Source organism: Mercenaria mercenaria, chromosome 15 (genome assembly GCF_021730395.1).
Source record: "Mercenaria mercenaria strain notata chromosome 15, MADL_Memer_1, whole genome shotgun sequence".
In the NCBI taxonomy this organism is placed as follows: Eukaryota; Metazoa; Mollusca; class Bivalvia; order Venerida; family Veneridae; genus Mercenaria; species Mercenaria mercenaria.
Window position 1 is genome coordinate 48,437,769 of NC_069375.1, and position 25,423 is coordinate 48,463,191.

General features: G+C 34.0%; 1 protein-coding gene across 1 annotated transcript in view; it reads right to left on the reverse strand.

The window, feature by feature from the left end:
* LOC123561349 (uncharacterized) overlaps nt 1-24,664 on the reverse strand; it is a 36,109-nt gene extending 11,445 nt beyond the window's left edge. The window contains exons 1-12 of the mRNA XM_053525214.1: nt 24,406-24,664; nt 20,127-20,459; nt 17,557-17,931; nt 16,860-16,922; nt 16,375-16,548; nt 15,686-15,766; nt 15,159-15,326; nt 14,363-14,533; nt 12,891-13,049; nt 11,034-11,150; nt 6,586-6,835; nt 4,660-4,839 (exon numbers count right to left, since the gene is read on the reverse strand). Of these exons, the coding sequence (XP_053381189.1) occupies nt 4,660-4,839; nt 6,586-6,835; nt 11,034-11,150; nt 12,891-13,049; nt 14,363-14,533; nt 15,159-15,326; nt 15,686-15,766; nt 16,375-16,548; nt 16,860-16,922; nt 17,557-17,931; nt 20,127-20,459; nt 24,406-24,463 (2,129 nt within the window). The 5' untranslated portion in view covers nt 24,464-24,664. The remainder of the gene's footprint in view (nt 1-4,659; nt 4,840-6,585; nt 6,836-11,033; nt 11,151-12,890; nt 13,050-14,362; nt 14,534-15,158; nt 15,327-15,685; nt 15,767-16,374; nt 16,549-16,859; nt 16,923-17,556; nt 17,932-20,126; nt 20,460-24,405) is intronic.
* Between the last annotated feature and the right edge of the window lie 759 nt (nt 24,665-25,423).

Genomic DNA, 25,423 nt, shown 5'->3' on the forward strand with positions numbered 1-25,423 from the left:
GTATTTAAATCCTTATCTAAAAAAATTGATTAAAGAAAAGAAAGGGAGCCGTATTTTTTATGATATATTTGTTGATACGAAAAGTATAATGGTACCAAATAAATGGATACAAACAATGGGAATTACCGAGTCAGAGTTTAAGGAATACTGTAAAAATCTACAGACAATAAAAGAAGTAAAGCTAAAAGATTTTCAGTTTAAAATAAATCAAAACATACTTGTTACAAACACGTTTTTATATGTCATTAAAAAAAGCGACAGTAATATATGTTCCTACTGTAAAAATCAGAGAGAAACGATTGAACATTTATTCAATCTATGCCCATATGTTAAAAATTATTTAACAGAGGTGAAAAACTGGATAAAAAATGAATATGAAATAGTCTTAGATATACAAGAAAAGCAATTTCTTTTCTCATATGCTAAAGATAACCATAAAGGAAATTTTATATCATTGCTACTTAAATACTACATCTATAAGTCGAAGTTTAAAGAAAATTGTGTACAGTGTCTAAATATTCCATTGTTTATTCAATATTTAAAGCAAAAATTCATAACACTGAAATATATAGCTAAACTTAATAAAGAGTATCAAAAGTTTGATAAAAACTGGTCAAAACTGGTTCAAAAACTGAATATATGACCAAACCTTAATACGTAGAATTACAGATTTGTATAAAAAATATTTACATTTGCTACTTTTTAAATTACCCACATTTAATGTAAAATAAAGGGTTTATAATTGGCGATAGCAGGGAAAGGTACCCTTTTATTTTTTTTATCTTAACCCCCACCCCCTTTTTTTTTTTGGGGGGGGGGTGTCAGCAGCTTAAAATTCTTTTCATTTTTTTTTTTCGGAAAACTTTTTTGAGGTCCATTTGAGGGCCACTTCCAAACAAAAAAAATCCATTTTATCTGAGAAATTCCAAAATGTATGGTTTTGTTTTGATATCTAGTAAATATCATGTATATATATATATCATATAATTGTGCATTTACTGTGTATGTACATGTATTTGCTGGAGTTTAAAAAATATACATTGCTGTACGTTATAATTTCATATAGTATTCATACATACTGTAAGGTTTAAAATATATATTGTTATATTATATTATTTCATATTTCATAATTTCATATTGTAACCATATATTATTGTAAGGTTAATAGGTGGATGGCTCTCCGACCCCTATTATACCAATTTTACGGGGATAATAAACGGGGTTACCATCTGGGCCTCAAAAAAAAAAAAAAAAAAAAAAAAAGAAAGAAACATGTCTCCAAATGGTTAAGCCTATCTACTATAGTTCTATGTACATTTATATAATTCTTTTTCTGTTGAAACTAGTAACGTTGAAGGAAAAAGGCATGGCCAATTCGTAATTTTACTTCGCGCCAGATTTATGGTCTGTTTATGATGTCGAAAAGACTTTGATGTAGACGGATGGGAGAGAGATGGGAGCGGACCAGTTATTACAGAGTCAAGAGACAGACTAGGTTATTGATTGCTATGTACGTGAAAATGTTAAGAAGAAATTAATAAAAGACTTGCTATGTTAAGGTAGTTCTAGTACGTACACGTTTGATAAACGGAAGTGTTTGCATAACGTCATTTATTCAGAAAACGTAGAATAATGCCTGGATTGGGTGACGGAAACGAAAATCACGTTTTAAATTAATGGCAACCAGTGAGTAAATTTATTAAAATGGTACTGTTACTATCTTTCTAAAGTTAAAATTTTATATTAAAACATCTGACACTTTAAATAAATCAAAAAAATGTCTTAAAAGTAGCTTGAAATAGGCGGTTCACTTTAATCATTGTCAAATATCTTAAAAATAAGCACACATACCTTTACATTTTATTTTACCATATTATAGGCCACACATTTATTAACGATTGTGAGAAATATCATTAAAATCTACGTTGTAGAAAAAAGAAAAAAATCTATTCGCGTGGTATAAAAGTTGCGATTTTCCCATATACTCCCATTGTGTAAAATTGCGTTAGGTCGAAATGTTTCAAATCAGTCTAGCAAAAAAATCAAACACATGATCTTTTCCTTTTATTTGCTGAATTTTCTCAGTATATTCCGAAGATTTAAAAAATCAGAGTTTAATCAAATTCTACATTATAGAAAAGCATTCGCTTCTAACGTGCAGAACTGCCTTAAATTAAAATAAACTGGTTAAAAGGTAATAATTTGTTGTATTAATGACCGCGCTACGTTATATTGTTTCTGTATAAGTTTGTAAGATTACCTTTAAATTGTAAATTTGCTTATGATCTTTTATGATCAAAGATGTCTTCACAAGTCAAAAACTTCCTTTCCTTCTTTTACACATGGACATATTTAGAATGATGCATATTATTTTTGGTTTCTTTGAGAAGTAAAAAAGGCATAAACGCTGAAAGTAGAATTTTTAAATCAAGTAGTCGAGTCTTTCTCCCTAACCTATTAAAAGCAGAATTTCAAATGGAGAAAATAGCTAAAATAAACAAGAGGGCCAAGATGGCCCTTGGGCGCTCACCTGATAAACTCACCATAACAGTGTAAACATGTTTGACATAGTGATTTCATGGAAACAAATATTCTGACCAATTTTCATTAAGATTGGATCAAAAATATGATCTCTTAAGTGTAAACAAGCATTTTCATCAATTTGACCTAGTGACCTAGTTTTCGAGCTAAGATGACCTACATTCGAATTTGACCTAGATTTGATCAAGGCAATCATTCTGACTAAATTTCATCAACCTCGATTGAAAAATACAGCCTCTATCGCATACAAAACCTTTTCCTTTGATATATCCTAGCGACCTAGTTTTTGACCCAGATGACCCATATTCAAACTTGACCTTTATTTCACCAAGGCTAGCATTCTGACCAAATTTCATGAAGATCAATTGAAAAATACAGTCTCTATTGCATATACAAAGGCTTTTGTTTTATTTGACCTAGTGACCTAGTTTTTAAACACAGATGACCCATATTCTAACTTGACCTAGATTTCGTCAAGGCAACCATTCTGACTAAATTTTATGAGAATCCAGTGTAAAATGCAGCCCCTATTGCATAAACAAGGTTTTTCTTTAATTTGACAAGGTGACCTACTTTTTTAGCCCAGATGACCCATATTCAAACTCCACCTAGATTTGATATAGACAAACATTCTGATTAAATTTCATGAAGATCCGGTGTAAAATGCAGCCCCTATTGCATACATAAGGTTTTTATTTGATTTGACCTGGTGACCTAGCTTTTGATCCCCGATGACCCATATTCAAACTTGACCTAGATTTTATCAAGGCAATCAGTCTGACCAAAATTCATGAAGATCAATTGAAAAATACAGCCTTTATTGCACACACAAGGTTTTTCTTGATTTGACCTAGTGACCTAGTTTTTGACCCCAGATGACCCATTTTCAAAACTGGCCTAGATTTCATCAAGGTTATCATTCTGACAAAATTTCATGAAAATCAGCTGAAAAATGCAGCCTCTATCGCATACACAAAGTTTTTCTTTGATTTAACCTAGTGACCTACTTTTTAAACCCAGATAACACATTTTCGAACTTGGCCTAGATTACATCAAGGTAATCATTCTGGGCAAAATTCATGAAGATAAAATGAAAAATAAAGCCTCTATCGCATACACAAGGTTTTGCTTTGTTTTGATCTAGTGACCTAGGTTTAGACCCTGGGTGACCCATTTTTGAACTTGTCCTAGATTTGATCAAGGTAATCATTCTGATAAAATTTCATGAAGATCAATTGAAAAATACAGCCTCTATCGCATACACAAAGTTTTTCCTTGATTTGACCTAGTGACCTAGTTTTTGAACCCAGATGACCCATTTTTGAACTCGGCCTAGATTTCATCAAGGTAATTATTCTGACTAAAATTCATGAAGATAAAATGAAAAATACAGCCTCTATCGCATACACAAGGTTTTTCATTGATTTGACCTAGTGACCTAGTTTTTGACCCCGGGTGATCCATTTTCGAACTTTGCCTAGATTTGATCAAGGTAATCATTCTGATAAAATTTCAAGAACATCAATTGAAAAATACGAGCTCTATCGCATACACAAGGTTATTCCTTGATTTGACCTAGTGACCTAGTTTTTGACCCCAGATGACCCATTTTCGAACTCGGCCTAGATTTCATCAAGGTTATCATTCTGACCAAAGTTCATCAAGATCAGTTGAAAAATACAGCCTCTATCGCATACACAAGCTAAATGTTGACGGACGACAGACGACAGACAACAGACAGACGACGGACTCCGAACATCGAGCGATCAGAAAAACTCACCTGAGCATTGCTCAGGTGAGCTAAAAAATCAAAACTAAATAAATAACTTTAAAACGGTATATATCTTCATATGCAATTATTCACTTTAACCCGTTTGACTTGTTTTAGTTTAGTACAAATACAGGAATCAATGAATTGCCTTTGCCTTAAAGAGTACGAGAAATTGTAATTAGAGAAAGTATATAATATTACGACAAACATGCACTTGAGTTATTCCACTGCGAAAATGTAAGTTTACTTGCACTAATAAACTTTAATGGCACGAAATTGAAATTTTGTGCATACTATTGATCAGTGGTAACATAAATCATATTTTAGTGATATAAACAGTATATTACCCGTCACGCTCGCTGGAAGAAGCAGCTGTCACTTTAGAGCTTTCTTTCTGTATCCCTGTATTATTTTCTGCATGACTGCTATTTGTTTTCTGGTCTGTTTCTGTATCGCGAAGCTCCAACATTGTTTCGTTCCTTTGCATATCATATGCTGTGTTCCCATTTTTACTCGAACTTACGTCTCTGTAGCATTTTTTTAAAGAAAATTCTTTATTGGCAACATTACATAACATATTATAATTCAAATGTGTACTTTATATATTCGACTTTCAGCGGCATACGTGCAATAAAAAAGTACATCATCGATGTAAATACATTCATCTTTAACTTGTACTTTATGTATGTACGCGAACTTTATTATCAAATATCAACATGTTTCAAACGATATGTCAAATCTATGAAAAATGTGATTTTCCAGCTGTTGATACCTGTAAACATGTACATATAAAGTTTAAAACAGATAAGTAATTTTGCTTTCTGATTTCAGAACCGCTTATATTTTGATTGTATGACAAGCTCAGTAAAAGTGCGTCAGAAAGACGGAAGGAGTTTCCAAAAAATGAATGAAAATGTGTTCCCATTTTTACTCCAACTTACGTCTCTGTAGCATTTTTTTAGAAAATTCTTTATTGGCAACATTACATAACATATTATAATTCAAATGTGTACTTTATATATTCGACTTTCAGCGCCATACGCGCAATAAAAAAAGTACATGATCGATGTAAATACATTCATCTTTAACCTGTACTTTATGTATGTACGCGGACTTTATCATAAAAAATCAACATGTTTCAAACGATATGTTATATCTATGAAAAATGTAATTTTCCAGCTGTTGATACCTGTAAACATGTACATATAAAGTTTAAAACAGATATGTAATTGTGCTTTCAAATTTTAGAACCGCTTATTTTTTGATTGTATGACAAGCTAAGTAAAAGTGCGTCAGAAAGACGGAAGGAATTTCCAGAAAATGAATGAAAAACAAACAAACAGACACATATCTAACAAACGTAATACTGTATAAGTTAATGGTTTATGAATATTTTGGTATATACATACTTGACATACAGATGTGACTTTCGCAAATGAAATACTGTTTATTTTTAAATGTATAATGTTGTAATATTGTAAAGCTACAGACAAATGTTAAAAAAAAAATATGCATTTTATTTGTATGAAAGAAATCATCACGTTTAAGGAAATTACTCGATTATATTTGTACTATGCTTACACTAACTAATATAATGCCTACCTACTAATAAAATTGTATTTATCTGTAATATTATGTATTTTAAATTGCCTTTTAACATATATGTGTAAAATTACTCAAATGCGATAATTCGTGCAGTCAAAAATCAAATTAGATAATAGAAGCTGACGAAAAGCCTCTGCGACATTTCTGAACAATAATAAAAATTTACTATTGATCTTTTTATTATTTTCATACTTCTTTATATATATATATATATATATATATATTTTTTGTAAAAGAAATGACGGGATTTGTAATGTAATAGGCTTAAATTATTATCGATTTTGTATTTTTTAAATCATGTAGTCGGGTTTTTCTCCCTTGCCTATTAAAAACAGAATTTCAAATGCAGGAAATAGCTAAAATAAAAAAATCAGAACTAAATAAATAACTTTAAAACGGTATATATCTTCATATGCAATTATTCACTTTAACCCGTTTGACTTGTTTTAGTTTAGTATAGATGAATTGCTTTGCCTTAAAGAGTGCGAGAAATCCTAATTAGAGAAATTATATAGTATTACGACAATCATGCATTTGAGTTATTCCATTGCGAAAATGTAAGTTTACTTGCACTAAATAAACTTTTATGGCACGAAATGACACTTATGTGTATACTTTTGCTCAGTGGTAACATAAATCATATTTTAGAGATATAAACTAAATATTACCCGTCATGCTCGCTAGATGAAGCAGCTGTCACTGGGGAGCTTTGTTTCGGTATGCCTGTATTATTTTCTGTATGGCTGTTATTTGTTTTTTGGTCTGTTTCTGCGTCGTGGCGCTCCAACCTTGTTTCGTTCCTTTGGATATCATATGATGTGTTCTCATTTTTAATCCAACTTACGTTTTTGTAACATTCTTTTGAAAATTCTTTATTGTCAATATTGTCCTTGATATTCTTGATATGCTTTCTACGAACTGTAATATAAAATTATACACTCTGTTTTTTCTCTTTTTAATAATCTTGTGATTTAAGCCAAAAACATAACTTTCAGCGCAGTAGAAAATTATACAGTTTTAGAAAAGATTTACTCAAATCTCCGTCTACAAAATATACATTTGTTTTGTTTTCCTTTTCTTCACTGAAGAGACGATGTTTTTACAATTTGTTTCATAAAAAAATAGGAAAATGTAAATATCACATTATGTAACTCTTTAAATCAAAATGACACTTAAGCATTGATAGTAAAAAGAACCCCAACTTTTTAGTCATTTTATTTTTTTTTTTTTGTGTGTGTGTTTGAGGTGGTTGTAATGTGGCGATAGGAGGGGGTTGAAGAACTTTGTGCGGCGGCGGTAATAGAATACTAAGAAGCAAAAAATAAAATTAAATTAAAAGGATTTCTGTAGGCGAATGCTAATAAGTGAGCGAGAGGATTATTTTGATTGCTGTACTTCTCAGAATATCCCATCTCCGCCCACCTTTATTCCATATTATTGTTTTAAAGTTGTTCTCTAGACATAAAATTAACTGTACATATTTGATCTTTCTGTGACATTGACCTTTGGCCTATTGACCTGGTTTATGCATCCTGTACATCGTCTCCTTGTCACCTACGAGTGTCCAGCAAAATATTTTTTACTAATGGCCTTCCGTAGTTTTATCTCAGATATTTTCAAACCGCGTCATTGCACCTGAATGATATGTCCAACAGCAAACGATATCCGTTTATTTCGTGCAAATTGCTTTCCAAATGACCGAGTTATTAATCATCCGCTACGAGTGGTGGGGGTTATAGAAATGCTCTCCGTCCGACTGTCCGTCCGTAACATTTCGTGTCCGCTCTGTATGTCCTAAACTCATGAAATTTGGGAGAAATGATCACCTCATCAAGACGATATACAGAAGTTATAAATCAACTCAAGGTCAAGGTCACAACTCGAGGTCAAAAGTATGAGCCTTCCATTTGTGTCCGCTCTATATCTCCAAAACTCCTTGGAGGAATTCACAGAGATGTGGGTCACTTAATTACCTCATCGAGACAATGTACAAAAGTCATAAGTCAGTCATGTTGGCTCAAGGTCAAAGTCACAACTCAAGGTCAAATGTTGAGTCTTCCATTTTGTCTGCTCTGCATCTCTTAAATCCCGTGCAGGATTTAAATATGCATTGGCTGTAATATTCCCGTTATAAAAAAAAATGTGCATGCAGAATTCTATATCCGCTCCTGCCAGTTTAAGGTCACAACTTGAATATTTATTGGTTCCACACAATACACTCAACCCTTTCACTATCCATAACACTGGCAGGGGATATAAATTCATGCTCTAATTGTTGAACCGCAAGCTATGTAATGCCGAGTTTGAATTTAATACCTTGGATAATTTGCAAGGTATCATCCAGACACGAAATAAGGGGACAAATTTGACATTTGTGATCCATTTGTAACATTGACCTTTGACCCACAGGCCTGGTTTACGTCATGCGTTCTACACATCGTCCCATCGCAACCTACTATATGCTTAGTGTAAAGTCAATACCTTGAATGAATTTTGCGTCGGACATGAATTATTACGGCGGGTAGACGCAAGTATCATCACATAATACTTCCGCTTTTCCAAAACGGGCATTAAAATATACAGATAAGCATACAGATACAGTGATGGTATAACAAGAGGGCAGTAATGGCCCTATATAGCTAACCTGGGTTTAGTGGCTTGCTTGAACAATTACACCTTTCGACTAAACAAATACAAGCAGACGTGTGTGTGTGTTTTTATGTGTATGTTTGGAGGCTAAGTTTGAAGTGGGGTAAAACACTAGGGAAATTATGCAATATTACAGTATCAAACATAAGATTTTTAAAGTTTTAACTACATAAATAAGAGGTAAAGTGGCAACATCCTCTTGTACCAATGCTTTTTGATGAAACAGAAGAATTTCTACAAATTTTGTAACGGGTCACCTTAGAAACGATTCTGTTATATTATTTCTAAATAGGGCCTGCTTTTTCCGACAAGAAGAATTTTAAAGTTTCCAATATATATATATATATATATATATATATATATATATATATATATATATATATATATATATATATATATATATATATATATATATATAGGGGAATAAAGATGCGGAGAAAGTTTTAATATTGTCTATAAACAATTAAAAATCAATAAAAACAAACGCCTAGGGACAACGTCATTTATCTGAAGATCCCGCGTTGAACGGGTGAAACCGGTTATTTATTTCTTTGTTTTTTATTGATTTTTAAATGTTTATAGACAATATTAAAATGTAAAGACTTGAGCATCTTTCTCCACATCTTTTTTCTTCTGTATTTAATCCGTATTGTGCTTTTCAATTCGGATATATATATATATATATATATATATATGTTCAATTTGCAAGGAATTAACAGCAGCAGACTTCTGTGTTTTTCAATTATTTTAATTTGGTTTGGTATATTGTGATGATTATTTAGTTAGCAGTGAAGAAATAAAATAATTGAAAAACAAAGAAGTCTGCTGCTGTTAATTCCTTGCAAATTGAACTTTTATATATTTTATACCTGCACAAGGATTTAACTGACTTTTTTAATATATATATATATATATATATATATATTAGAGAGAATGTATACGAACTAAATAACCATCACAATATACCAAACCAATTACGGCAAAGCGCCTAGCAGTACGAACGCACACGCACGTCACAGCAAGTCCACTAACCCAATAGGATAAGTTTCGATGCTGCTTTATATACGAGCCCGAAATGTACTATACATTCATACTGGTTCAACATTTGCATATATATATACTCAAATCTCTGTTTTCATGTCTCACAAATCAGTAGTGACATTTTAGTCTTTTAAACTAATTGGGACCAGAGAAGCTATATTTCTGATTAAAAGTTAACTGGATCTTGTGGATACATTGAATATATAGAGAAAGTTTGCATTATAAGGGATATTATTATATTCAGAACAGCTGACTTTTTACAAATCTTAATAATTTAAATTTTCTAGCTCGGGCGGACCCTATGTGCAACCAAGCGGAACGGTTTTAACGTATTTAAAAGAGAACAACTGAAGGATCTTCCAAGTCAAGTTTCGTCAACTTCTAACTTATGGTTTCAGAGACTGTAATTTGAAGACAAGTCTATTTAACTATGTGTACACCCCCGCTCCACGAGACGGGGCTATTTTAAACACAAGGAGGATAATTTGATTAATCATGGTAAAGGACGGCTAAACAATGCTACATACCACATAATATAAAAGCCCTAAGCTGCGTGGTTTTGGACAAGAAGATTTTCAAAGTTTTGACCTATGTAAGTCTATATTTACAATGTGACACCCAAGGCGGGGCCATATTTGACCCAAGTGATATACTTTTTACAATCTTCAAGTTAGTGGAAGCCAACTAGATTATGCTACATACCAAATACCAAAGCCCTATACCCTGCGGTTTTTGATGAGTAGATTTTCAAACGTTTTTCTCATATAAGTCTGTATAAAACTTGTGACCCCAATTTGATCCTAGGGTCTACAATCTTGGTAGAGAACCACTAGATGATGCTACATACCGAATTGCATAGTCCTAAGCACTTTGATTTTCGCCTAAATGATTTTCAAAGATTTTACCTTTATATTAAGTCTATATAAACGTTGTGCCCCCAGAGCTCGGCCATATTTGAGCATAGCAGGATAATTTCAACAATCTTTGTTGAGCGCAACTAGATGATGCTACATACTAAAAAGTAAAGCCCTGGTTTTGGATAAGAAGATTATCAAAGTTTTTCTCTATATAAGTCTATTTAACTCAAGGCAGGATCAAATTTGACACTAAGGGGATAATTTGAATAATCTTGGTAGAGGACCACTAGATAATGCTACATGCAAGATAATAAAGCCATAGAAGCTGTGGTCTCGGACAAGATTTCTAAAACATTTCCTTTCGGCTGCCATGGCAACCTGAGATCTGACCTTTCCTGTGAAGTTTTATTAAAATTCTAAAATTGGTCTGGTGTTTTAGAAGCAGATGTTCTTTAAAAGAAAACGGACAATAGACGACGGACAGTGACTGACTTCGTGCTCAGGTGAGCTAACAAGGTAAAGCCTAAGATTAGGGACACATTGTTAAATACGTATTAAAGTCAATTCACCTTGATACACGTCCCTGTAAAACATCTTCCATGTAAGGTATATTGCTATCACTCCTAAAACTGGAGTACTCCCCAAAATAGTCATACCTATCCTTTTTGGAATTTCAGAATCTCCGCCTGCAATGACAAATAAATATTTTGACATACAGAGTATACATGTATATGCTTCTGGCATGACTATATATCAAAGCAAATTCTGCAAACTTGACGCGCTAGATGAATATTTGCATAAACTCCTTTGCCTTTCAACTTAATTTTGGATAAATTGCCTAGAAAACATAGTGGCGGCACATGTATATATCTGCAACAAAAGATCTGGTCAGAGATTGTAAACCAACTGAAACAAATAATCCCGAAAAAAATAAGCCGGTTTTGAAAATCAAACGAAAATAAGCCACTATTTCACTTCAGGCAGAAAGGGCTCTTATTTTAGCCGCACTCAAAAATAAGCCGTCCAATTTTTGTATCAGTAAAAGTATCAATGACTTTGTTAGGACACCATATAAGATAGCAAAAGTTACCAACGTGTACATAGCAGATTTATTTCAATAAAACATACTTTGGAATTAAAACATTTAAAACAATGCAAGTTGTGCTGATTTTTAAAACCCTGGACAAATTATAACGTTAAAAGCAAATATAATTCTGTCTCAAACACTTCTTTCATGTTTTTTCTGTTAATTAAAATGGCCGGTCTTTCTAACGCAATGCAGTGTTTATCACGTATTGTGTAAGTTATTCATACTTGTTGGGCGATTTAATCATAGGTGTACTTGTTTGTTAGGCCAGACAAAACTTTTTAATGGGTAATTGTCTGTTAGCATCGGATTATTTTCAATAATAAATTATGACAAATTGTAACAAAATAGATATGTCAGACGTATAAGTATTTACCGAAGTCGATATCTTTACTAAAAAGCAAACATATGACATTCGTATCTTCAGTATTTCTGTACTCGAAAGTACGCCGGTTTTTCATCCTTTACTGAATATATGTACTCAAGTCTGCCGGACTCAAAAATAAGCCGGTCTCGATAATAAGCAACCAAATCCTTACGAAAATTTAAAATACGGCTTATTTTCGGGACTTCAGGGTATGCAAAAATGAAAAATTACCAATAACTTACATTAAAAATATCTAATATGTATTGCTTAAATATAAGACGCTTCGAAACGACGCTGAACATTGGAAAATACGTTAGATAATAGGCCAAAAAGAGTAATTGTCATTTGATCAATAGTTTAGCGAAAAGTTTCAACCCTATATTTGATCTGGAAAAAGCTTAATTTAGGTTTCATTTTGATGGTTTGATGAACATTTTTCATCACGCAGGACTAATAGCTGAAAAATAAAGATATGACGAATGTCTTTTATATATCTAATGATAGCAAACAGAGTAACTGATTCTCTAGTTTCCATAACATATACCAAATTTTGGGTACAGTTCCCTAAATAAACAAAAGCACCGCAGTGCGGAGCAATATTGCCCGAAGATATTACCTTTTACTTCTAAGTGAATCCTTAAAACGAGCCATCCGAAACATGCACTCTGCACGTCGACTTGATGTGGTAAACATTTGTGCCAAGTTTCTTTCAAGCAATTAAAGAGTTATAGGGCAGACACCAAACAAAGTTATATGATCTGTGACCCGTAAGTGTGACCTCGACTTCGAAGCGAGCCATCAAAAACATGCGCTCTGCTCGTCGTCGATGTGGTGATCATTTGTGTCAAGTTTCTTCGAAATCCTTCAAAATTTCTAATGGACGGACGGACAGACGGACACCGGCGTCATAACATAGTACGTCCTTTCAGGTGTATAACAAACGGAACTTAAAAAAGAAACATCGTACTGTACCTGCTGCTTTCTTGCGTACGTTATGTATCTTGCATTCAAGATAGCACATAATTCCGAGTTGTAGTAATAGCACGCCTATAATTATAAGGACGATGATAAGTACAGGGTTTATTGTTGGCTTGTCATCCTTAGGCCCACCATATGAAGGTGTGCTTTTATCTGTAAGGATATATAAAATTTGTCCGTGCTATTAGATAACCATATAAGTAGGATTAACTAACTCACACATTTTATACGAAAAATAATTTCTCTCAAAAATCTATAAAACATGAGTATTCTGAAAGTGACAAGTGGTTCAAACTTTTGGCATAATATATTTTCAAGATAAAAACTATCATGCAGACCGTTGTCAACCATTGCAAGGCCTTTTAAATAATGCAAAAATATCAATTCTCTTTGCATTTTTTCCAGTATATTTTATTTTCACCAACTGTATCATTTTCTAGTGTATTCGATGCCAAACTTGGTGGAAATAAACATACCGAAAATTTTCATCCAAACTGTGGGCTAGTAGCTTCAAACTATTCCACCACAGGTTAACCAATCTCAATCTGAGCTTGTAACCGTAAACTAGCAAAAAACTGAAGCATCAGATACCAAAAGTACAGGCAGAACATATGAATAGGTGTGCTGAAAACACGAAAGATATGTAAAGTGTACATCCAAATATTGTTAAGAATTTTATATGCCAAAAGATACCGAATACTGTCAAAACTTTCTCAAGCACCAACTTATTACTCATGTGAACCTATGTAAACACGATTTAACAACACTTTGAATACTGTTCGATTTAAAACATACGTAGTTTAGAACTGGAAATTCCGTACGATTGGGTTATACCGTGCACTAACTAATACCGTACAGTCAGTTTTGTGACTGGGTAATATCGTATAGTCAGTTTTGTGACTGGGTTATACCGTAAAGTCAGTTTTAAAGCAGGCAACTACAGGTAAGGCTTATGGTTGGATGTATAGTCAGTTTTGAACAAACTACTGCCTACCTATCAGTAGTTTCAAACAAGGGCGTTTCCCTATCTCCTGAAACCTGTCAAGTAATTGAGACTTTAACTGGTTGATATCCCTCTTCACAAGCTACAGAAGCAGTAGCTGCAAACGTCGTATTGTTGTCTTTGCTAAGGGTTACCTTACCATGGACTACATCCAGCACTGTTCCACAGTCTTTAAGCATAGTAAAACTAACTCAAGCAATACAGAATGCAGAACTATAGTATAATATTATAAACTAAGAGCGAATACAACAGCACAGCCCGTTGGGTTCCATATTTAGGCTTACAGCTGATATAGAGTTTCAGCAGAGATGAAAATACGTCGTATAATAGTAATAAATTGAAAAAGGTTTAAAACACATGTTATAGTTACTCTAAGGCGCAAGAATGACCCCTACTAAACAATACCCGTTATCTAAGAAGATAAAGTTTGCATACAGAACATAGAAGTAAAGAAAGTCTGTACCTGTTAACATGCAAACAGCAGATTCCCATATCCCTGTGGACTGACAAGTTACACTTTGTTTATCAGCTGTATATCCTGTGTCACATATGACTCTCGCCAAAGCTCCAAATGTTGTGCTGGAACCGACTAGTTCGTATTCTCCTGAAGAAATTGCTGGCAGTGTCCCACAGTCTGTAAAATTGAATCAAATAGTATTAGATTAAGACACAAATGCTGAACTGGAAAATACTGTCTATAGATATACGTATGCACTATCCCGTACTGTAAACGTTGAAATTATAACACACATTTATGTACTAACTCAATCACAAAACAATAAAGAACAAATCTGTATTAACTACGCGTATATATAGAAATGGATGAATAAAGCTCTTTGGATATATTATGTAATGTATTAGATAAGACCTCGTCTTGTGATCATCAATGTTTTAAATACACGTTTTAGTCGTTTTACATATCTTTGACGTTTGAACTACACGTGTATAAAATATATCGTCGCTGTAACTGAATATTACAATGTCTTCTGACTAAATCAGATGTATGTTACACGACTGTTCTTCTTGCATAGTTCTAGCTTGGTACAAACAGTCATACTTGAAAGGCGGCAACTTTAAAGGTTCAATATTTTGCTACGCTCTGGCTTTTACGGTATGTCTTTCTCGGGTCAGTCTGAAACTAAATGATACAAATGTGCTTTATACAAAAAATGGGGCATAACGCTTATACGACTTTTTATTTAACATTAAATAAAATACATAGTGCAAAAGTCAAAAATGGTTATTTGAATTGCAATTACCTTTAGCAGTACATAACACAGGCTCCCACGAACCCGTAGTCAGACATGTAACAGTCTGTTCACTCGGAATGTAACCTTCATTACAAGTGACATTAGCCACCGATCCAATAGTTGAATTGTCCTCAATTATTATTACTCCATTTGGTATCGATGGAACTGTGCCACAGCCTAAAAATCAGAAAAAGAAATAGTATAACATATTAAATACATTTATGAAGATAAATTCGAAGAAGAATGGATGGTTTTGTTTGTATATTTACTGCCTGAAACTATGCAGTTACAAGATGCTGAATAATTACAGCATTACATGTGAGTCGTATACACATTTACAATACAAATACAATGTCCTGGCAACAAACAGAAAGTGGTTGTTGTACATGTACTAACATCATTATTGGCTGAATATGCTCTGAGACTATACTAGTCAATGCGCTTGATCGGTATCAAATACATTGCTTACTGTAAGGTATTGCCTATTTGCTCAAACTAAAATGCAAAATAATGATTGAATCAATTGTGATACTTACTACATCCAACTGCTTTGTCGACACAAACGTTGGTTCCGTTAGAATGAGGACAGAACTCTAACCCTTCTGGACAGAACAATACTAAAACAAATAAACCGTTAGCAAAGTCAATGATCTGGAGATATAATTTGAAGTTAATGTTAATTTTGTAAATACAGATAAATGTTTTACAAGATAAATATTAAGTAAATGTCCATTTCACTGCTTATTCATTTTCAGCACCTATCAAGTAAGATTTAAATTTACTTTACGCAGGAACATTTTACACCAACTATGTAATTTGGCTACATTAACAGAATGTTATTTATGTACTCGTTTCAGAACTTATCACCACAGTTGTCTTCATCAGAGAGGTCCATGCAGCCGGGAATATTATCACATTTCTGACTGTCTGATACACAGTCTCCATTAATACATCTCCATTGTATAACACTACAGGCGGCTATATAAACCATTAATATGATTTGAAATATTTTAGTTCGTTGTTACTTAGCTTCTTTATTAAAATTTTCTTTCACTGTAAAACAAAATTAGGGCAAGAAAAACAAGTTACAAGAACTGCACTATTTTTTTTTTATTTATTTATTTATTTTTTTTTTTTTTTTTTTGCATTTTCTAGACACATAGTGCTTTACAGGAAATGACGTTTAGAAATACATTCTACAATAGGTCTTTTGAAACAGTCCTACCTTTCTCTGTACAAACAGGAGCAGGCCATGTACCATTAGCAAGGCAATTTATAGTAGGTGTATTTGTTTCGTAGCCTGAATCACAGGTCACATTTGCTGCTGCTCCGTAGGAGGAATTGTTCACATTACTGAGTTGTATATTTCCATTTGCAATCACTGGCACATCACCACATCCTTTATACACAAATCGTTTTCATGCTTACAAAACTTAACGAACTAAAAGTCTCGGGACATGATACAATGTAATACTTTTAAAAAGCTACATGTGTACTATACAATACATTTTAGCAATGTGATTTTACAGGCACCTATTCGTCGATGGTTAACACATTGCAATAATATCATATCGTCAACATCAAGAACACAATAATGATTAGATTTTTATTTATTATTAATGTTAATTTTAATACAAAATGTCAAAACCTAAGTATTTCAGCTACATGTAATATTTTCACCAAGTGGGAGTAAAATGATGCTATATTTACCGACACACCATGTTTCTTGTTCAAAGCTGCAGCTGAGGCTGAAAGATTCTCCAGACACTGAAGCTAAAACAAAATGAATGCCATTAGGTAAAATTAATTTTTGCTTAAAGAATAGTCAAATATACGTTATCTAATAAGCACAACTAAGAAATACTGTAAGTTTACACGGTAATAATGATGAGAGTTGAACGAGGTTGAACAACAGTGCATGCTGTAGTAACTGTGTATTTCCATAAACAATGCAATATACAGAAATCAATGAGCAATTAGCCTCACAAATAACTGGAAGATGTAATCAAACTCTTAGCCGATAAATACATTTGTAATTGCTACTAACAGATCAAAATATCGTTCATCTTCTAAATGTTTATCAAAAATGCGTATACTAAGATTTACACATTTTACAGTCACGTTAAATCTTTATGTTGGTTGGAAAAAGTTATAACTTTCTACGGAACATACATTTCTATTGCATTTTTATATAAGGATGCATATATTGTTATTTTCTTGTAAGAAATTATGTACATGTTGCCTGTATTTAAGTTTATTTTGAGAATCATTACCTATTATGTATTACTAGAAACACATTGTTAACATTTTATGTCAGTTTTTAAACTTATAAACAGAATGTGTTTTCTGGTTTAATTTAATATATATATAAATATATACTACAAATACAGAATGAATTTTGACTAACCTTCGAGGCCAATGAAAAAATATCCTTCTTGGTTTGACGTACTGTTATTTATGAAATCTATTTTTAGATAATGGCTACTCGCTGTGCTGCTTTCAATATGATCCAAGTCGTGACTTTCACAACCAATCGTATGCAGTGTTTTATTAGATCCATCAAGAAATTCTAAGGTCTGGTAGCAAGCACTAGTATCTAAGTATAGATCTGCGTCCAATATGTACATGTTAATGCTGGAAGAGCAGGAGTATGCTTCAAGGGAACAGGAACATGATGTACTTCCGGTTGTTACACTTGGATAATTCTCGTTTGTCAGGTAGAGTGGAGCATCGCCTGACGTAAGTGTTTGTCCTTTTGTACAAATGGAAGCTATTCTTTCCTCTGTAGATACATGAATTATCATTTTGAGAATACAACTAACGATTATTTTTACTGTGCATTAAAAGGATATGTAATAACACTGTGTGATTTAGAAACAACACGGCTGCACACAGGTTTATGTATGGTGGCACAGAGGTGACATGCACTACGCTTTTCTTCAATTTCACTTCTCTTTTTTTATGTCTTTCCCACGAGGTACTAACTCGAGAGAACGACTTAGTATGTCGTGGTAACGAGTTACTAAGTCGTGGGAACGACATAAAAAAAGAGAAGTGCAATTTAAAAAAGGTATTGCATCGAAAAAAAGAAGTAGCGCAATAAAAAAGCAGTGTAATAAAACAAAGAATAGTGCAATAAAAAAGAGTAATGCATGCTAGCTTTGTAGAGGGAACGACTTACTAACTCGTAGGAACGAGTTAGCTATGTCGTGGGAACGACTTACTATCTCGTTTCCATGACAAAGTTAGTCGTTCCCACGACATAGCTAACTCATTATCACGACAGAGCTGTCTCGTTCCCACGAGTTAGTCAGTCAATTAAATTGTTTGTTATATTTATTATACCTGTGGTCCCAGATATGTCACCTTTAGAGTCAGTCAACCTGAACTCGACCTAGTAGGGGTTGGAGTGAGTCAAACCCCAGTCGGGTGGTATGAACTCTTCCGTCGGGAATGCTTTGGCATACCGACAGCAGAGGTCCGAAAGGTCCCTGACAATATATGTGGACTCGTGTCCGGCTGTTTTGTCACCTTCAGTCAATCTGCAGTTGGAGAGGGTCTGACCACTCGCCGGCTGGTGTTAGTCATTCCATGGGGAATACTTGTGATTGCCGACGGCGGAGGACAGAACAGAACTGTCTGTGGGTCAATTACTGGCTGCGTTTTGCCGAGTCAATCCCTCCAGACTCGACCTGGTGAGCGTTGGAGAATGTGGGATCCCTCGTCGAATGGAGTCCTTCCCTCGGGGATACTCCGGTATAGCGACGGCGGATGTCAAAAAATGGACCTGGACAATATAATATAAGGTGACAATAATCAGCCGGAGATGGGCGTACATATAGGTGACATTTTAGGCCACTTCCGTCGCCATACCTGAGTATTCCAGACGGAATGACTCATACCAACTGACTGGTGGCCCAACCCAATCCAAACCACTTTAGGTCTAGTGTACTAGATAGGGTGGATTAACACCAAAGGCGACACAAACTAGCCGGAAATTGGCCCACACGCAGTGTCAGAGGGTAAATGGGGCCTCTACCGTCGGGATACAAAAGCAAGCTCTTACGGAACTGCTCATAACAACCGACTTGGTGTCCAACCCCCACCAGGTCAAGTTCGGACGAATTGAATCTGAAATCGACAAAAAACCCAGCCGGATATTGGCCGACATACAGTGTCACTTGCATACCAAAAGGGCTTCTACCACTCAATATGGAGTCCAACCCACTAGAGTTAATCAAGATTGACTCGGAAAGCGAAACTTAGCAGCCATATCTGGGACTACAGCCAGTGTCCAAGTCCGATCATCCATGATGATCACAGGTATAACAAACAATTTGATTGGCGGACTACCTCGTGGGAACGAGATAGCCATGTCGTGGTAACGAGTTAGCTATGTCGTGGGAACGAGATAGTAAGTCGTTCCCACGACATAGCTAACTCGTTCCCACGAGTTAGTCAGTCGTCCCCTCGACATAGCTAGCATGCAATACTCTTTTTTTATTGCACTATTCTGTTTTTTATTACACTACTTTTTTATTGCGCTACTCCTTTTTTTTCACTGCAATACTTTTATTTTAAATTGCACTTCGCATTTTTTTATGTCATTCCCACAACTTAGTAACTCGTTACCACGACATACTAAGTCATTCCCTCGAGTTAGTATCTCGTGGGAACGACATAAAAAAGAGAAGTGCAATCGAAGAAAAGAGTAGTGCATGTCACCTCAATGCCACCGTATTTATGTTAACATAACATCGGCAGGATGACAAGCATTACGAACCATAATAGTTAAAATACTCTAACATTCATACAACTCTTTGACAGTTATACACTTATCTGAACTGGTTTCCGATTTTCAATTTAAATAGGCCTAGCTAGCTTTACTCATAGAACGTCCTATTGAAATATATGTCTCATCATGGAAGCACCAAATTTAGTTATATTATTAGATATTATATAATGTTTGCTACTTACTTGGTATGCAAAAGTATTGTAGAAATATATAAGAAATGTCCTTTACACCTAATGAACAGGTAGAGAAGTCTATTTTGTCTAGAAGGGTTGGTGCGTTGCAGGACGACCTGCCTGAGCAGGCACGACGAATGTCTTGAATGTCTGTATCACCAGCGTTAACAAAGCAGTCCGTACTTGTATAGGTATTACAACATATTCCTTCACAACGGACATGGTAGGCGTATTGTAGGGAATGTATTGCAATCATTTCGTTCCCAGCACAGGTTAATGTTATGTTGGCATGGAGATCGCATTCTGTTAGATTCTTCAACGTTTCTTTTTGAGATAAATGAGCTGGTATAGAAAAACACAAATTTTTAATGTTTATTTTGTACCTTCTGTAGGTCACATAGAACCTAACACTTCACGCTTCACTCCCCTGCAACGAATTATTGATTGCATATATTTTCTTTAAACACATTTCGGATACTCTTAATACTGGGATCAATAACACGGCATACATTTTGTCTAATTCTTAGAACGAAGTTTTAATTCATTTATCACATGTTTCACATAGCAGGAATGAAGTAAAGCCATTCCATTGATTGGATAATACGCTACTGCAATAAAGCTTTGACGATGAAGGTAAAGAAAGCAGAAATTTTGAAGTTTCGACAGGAAAAGAAGCATGTCATAAAAGGATTTTTTGTAACTTTCAACCTTGAATTTATTAAATTCGTCAAATAGATACGATAATATATACATAGATGAATCACAGCGGGTTTCAGTGAAGGCCGTATTATTTATATGGAACATAGCGTGTTTCACTGAAGGCCGTATATGTTTATACGAAACATAGCGTGTTTCACTGAAGGCCGTATATGTTTATATGGAACATAGCGTGTTTCACTGAAGGCCGTCTATGTTTATATGAAACATAGCGTGTTTCACTGAAGGCCGTATATGTTTAAAATAAATCTTAGCGTGTATCATTGCAGGCCATATATATTTGTATGAAACAAAGCATGTGTTAATGCAGATCGGACATATTTATATGAAACAAAGTGTTTCAGTACAGACCGTATTTGTTTAAATGAAACATAGCGTGTTTCAATGCAGATCCGGACATATGAATCATAGTGGGTCTCACTGTAGACCCAATATCTGAATATGAAACATAGGGAATTTCACTGAAGGCCGTATATGTTTATATGAATCAAAGTGTGCATCATTGCAGGCGGTATCTGTTTATATGAAACATAGCGTGTTTCGCTACATGTCGTATATGTATAAATAATTGAGAATTTTCTTTGAATGTATTAAATGAGTTGTTCATAAAAGTAAAATCCGACTGTCACCGGCAATGTTTTGCCTGTATTTAATGTAACTACAACCTGAATTTTGTTACAATACAGTTACAAAAAAGAGGAGAGGATCTTCAACTTTTATTTATTAGACCAGTGTGTTGATAACATATATTGAATGAATTATAAATGTATCTTTTTTTTTCGATAAGAAGACAACTGCGCATATAGATAAGAAATATATGATCGCAATAAATTTCTGTTTTTTGTTCACTACTTCACATAGATGAATTATGATTGTGAAAATCAGTAGGTTCTTTTATTACATCTAGCATGAAGTAGTATAGACTTTTAAAATCCGCGACAAAATCATTTATTACTAAGAAGGTACTTGGGATACAAAACAAATGCTATGATAATCTTACCAGAATGCTTAACGCACATGTAAGGCATGCATTATATTAACAATTACGATTCATATCAATCTACTTCTATATGCATTAGTCATTTATATATTTTTGACGATGGAGCGGAAGCGGTTGATAAAATGAAAGGCTTCGTATATAGCTACTACATTCTTTTCAAAATTGGCTTAAAAATAAGAAAGTTATGAGAATTTAAATATTCAATCAAAATGGCGGCCATTTTGTTTTCATATATATAATTAAATACAGTACTTATATATTAGTACTGTATTTAATTATTTCTACTGAATGATTTTTTCCCACTTTTTACCAGCTATAATGCAAGAAATTACCATTTTTCACATCCTACACTCAAGGAATGTATAAGATTAATCTATTAATCTATTTAAAGGGGTATTTTCTAAATAAAAATGCAGCAATGTGTTAATGACGCCATAAACACACTAAACTGGCTGCCTCCATGATCAACCATTTTCTTTTATTTAAAAGCTGCCATATCTTTTTCAATAGTGGTCAGATTTTAAAACTTCATTCAGCGTTATGAAAGGCTTGAGGATGACTCTCATATAAAATTAACCTATTTTTCAGGCATTCCTTGCCTTGATTTAACAGCATATTACAGATGTTTAATACGACAGAGATAAAAGTCTGTTAGTTTACTTAATGTTAAATATTAAAATCTTCGAAATTCTTTGCACTACCCTGTATGTTTTCGTCGCGTGGCCAGCTGCATATTATATACACAATTGTATTTCACATATTCATTTGCGAAACGTGAGAAAAGGATCTAGACAGGTTAAAAATGAAAAGAAGCTTTTGCAAACCTGAACTGCAGCATTTGCAAATTGAACGAATACATCTGAAGCTATAAACAGTGACTTTTTCATAGCATGATTCTTTCGCAGGAGTTTAATCTCTATTCTACAGTATCAAATATTCAATGCAGGGACTAGTAATTTATACGTATTATTGTTCCATGTCAGTCTGCTGCTAATAAAAATGCATTTCACAATAGACTGACGTAAAGTCTTAAGAACGCACATTGGCATAGAGACTATTTGTAATGAATAAATATGCATGAGTCCAAGACGGTGGCGTCCTGCTGGTACTTAGATGCCTTTCACAGTACCCTTTTATCCATTACCTACTCAGCCAAGTGTAAAATGTTGACCATAAGCGTTCATTCTCAAGAAAAGGAACAATTATAGTATGTATACGATAGTCAATTTCTTATCATGAAAGCAATTGTTTTGCTTACCTATTGTTAAAAGGAAATGCATTAAAATAAAACAGGAACAAATAAACTTCCCTATCATTTTGATCAATATTTTTGTATGTCGTTTGTCCTTACAAAAGTATATGCGTCTTTAGCAAACGAAATAGCTTCCCGTTTGCAAATTATTGACTGAACATTTTATGCAATGCGGTTAGTTCACTCAAAAAGAAATTTATCCCAAATACAGCGAATGTGTTCCATTCAGCAGCTTCACGTATTTCATAACACAATTTTTTAAATGAGACAGATGAAAACAAGTCTGATAATAATTTTGGCAGGACCCCTCATATCAATATATCTTGTTGAAACATTATTCTATATTTAATTCATTCATCTGTTCCGATTTATCCGACTTCAATGTGTTTTTAAATTGCCGGTTAATTTCATTGATTATCATAAGGCTATTCATGTTAAACAGATATGGTATCACTGTCTGACTACGAAAAAAGAAGTCGTGAGTACCTCCCCCGCCCCACCACCCACCCCCCCCTACCCCACCCCCATTCTTCAACTAAAAACTACTTACATCGGGATTAGCGTCCTGTGCAACGGTGTTTTACACCTGGCACGTTAAAGAAATATGGAAGCTTCCAGAATTGAAAAGTTTTCTGTATTTTGCAGTCTCATTCCACTCGGGAGGAGTCGCACATTTAGGTTACCGGTGGCGACTATAGATAAACTTAATGCAAACAGACATTGAAATATGCACATTCAAATGAAATCTCTAGAGCAGAGTTAGTTGTTACTTTCGATACCTTCATAGCTAAAGAGTCCCTACTCCGAGGCAGGGATGACAAAATCCAAGTTTGTTTTGATGGTCGTACAGAACAAGCTGGCCAAACTGCCACAGCCAAAACAGAACACCGTAGTTTACGGCGTATACAAAGTAATCATAGCTTAGAAACTACACGATACTGTTTACCTGTTCCATAAAATAATCATTAGAAAACTGTGGAAGTGATGGTATGATATACTGTTACCACTGTATTGAATTTAGTAAACGCTCGCCATACTGAAACCTATTTTCTAAAAAGTCCAAAAGTCCATGAACAAAATCATACTGCCAGTTTTATTAATTTAACAGACGTGGCATGTAGAAGTGGACAATTAAGTATGGATAACAGTACTGTGCTCGTGTACCAACTACAGGAAGTCATATAACATACTACGCGTTATTATAACCTTTTCCCATGATAACCACATTTTAACAACTAACTATGATAATGTGTGTATTGATATTTTACAACTATAATCAGTTACTACTAAAAAATCAAACAATACATAAATTAGCTTACCTGTTGTTAAATGGAAAAATATGATTATACAGCTTAAACAATGAACCGTACAAATCATTTTGATTAATACTATTGTATGTCTCTTATAATGGAAATAGCTTCCTACACTAACTACATATTACTAATTTAATATGAAAACAATTTTTATAATATCCAGAATTTCCCACATATTACCACGTAATGCTACATAACACAAACAACTATGATAATGAATCGATCATCGGACGACCTTTCATATCAGTAGAATGATATAAAACACTATTTTTTTATTTTATTTTGTTGCGTTTATCGTCGCACCGACATAATTATAGGTCATATGGCGACTTTCCAGTTTTAATGGCGGAGGAAGACCCTAGGTGCCCCTCCGTGCATTATTTCATCACGAGCGAGCACCCGGGTAGAACCACCGACCTTCCGTAAGCCAGTGATGGCTTCCTCACATGAAGAATTCAACGCCCCAAGTGAAATATGTCCGAAAGTTAGCAAGATATATCCAAAATTGTAGGTGTGGAGTTAGACTTTTTTCTGAGTATATCAATAGACACATAAAAGGCAATATCATGTTGCAACGTAATTATGTATATACTGGGCGATAGTGAATTGCATAGATTATCGGGTAACGTCTCATATTAGCAGACATAAAAAGGAAGTATCATGTTGCAACGTTATTATGTACATACTGAGCGATTAATACACGTTAGTAGATTATCGTGTGACCTGTCATATCGGTAGACATAAGAAGGCTATATCATGTGGCAACATTATTATGTTACATAGTGTGCGATAATGAGTTGGATAGATTAAAGGTATTATCATGTTGCAACGTAATGATGTACATACTAAGTGATTATGTGCAAGATATGTTATCGGTTGACCTCTCATATCAGTAGACACAAAAGAGCAATTCAAAACCTTGGATAACCTTGGACATATTTCAACGATATTTGGACTCTATATAGATCAAATATTTAATAATAGTAATTCATGAAACAATTACTTTAAATGGCAAATGAAATAT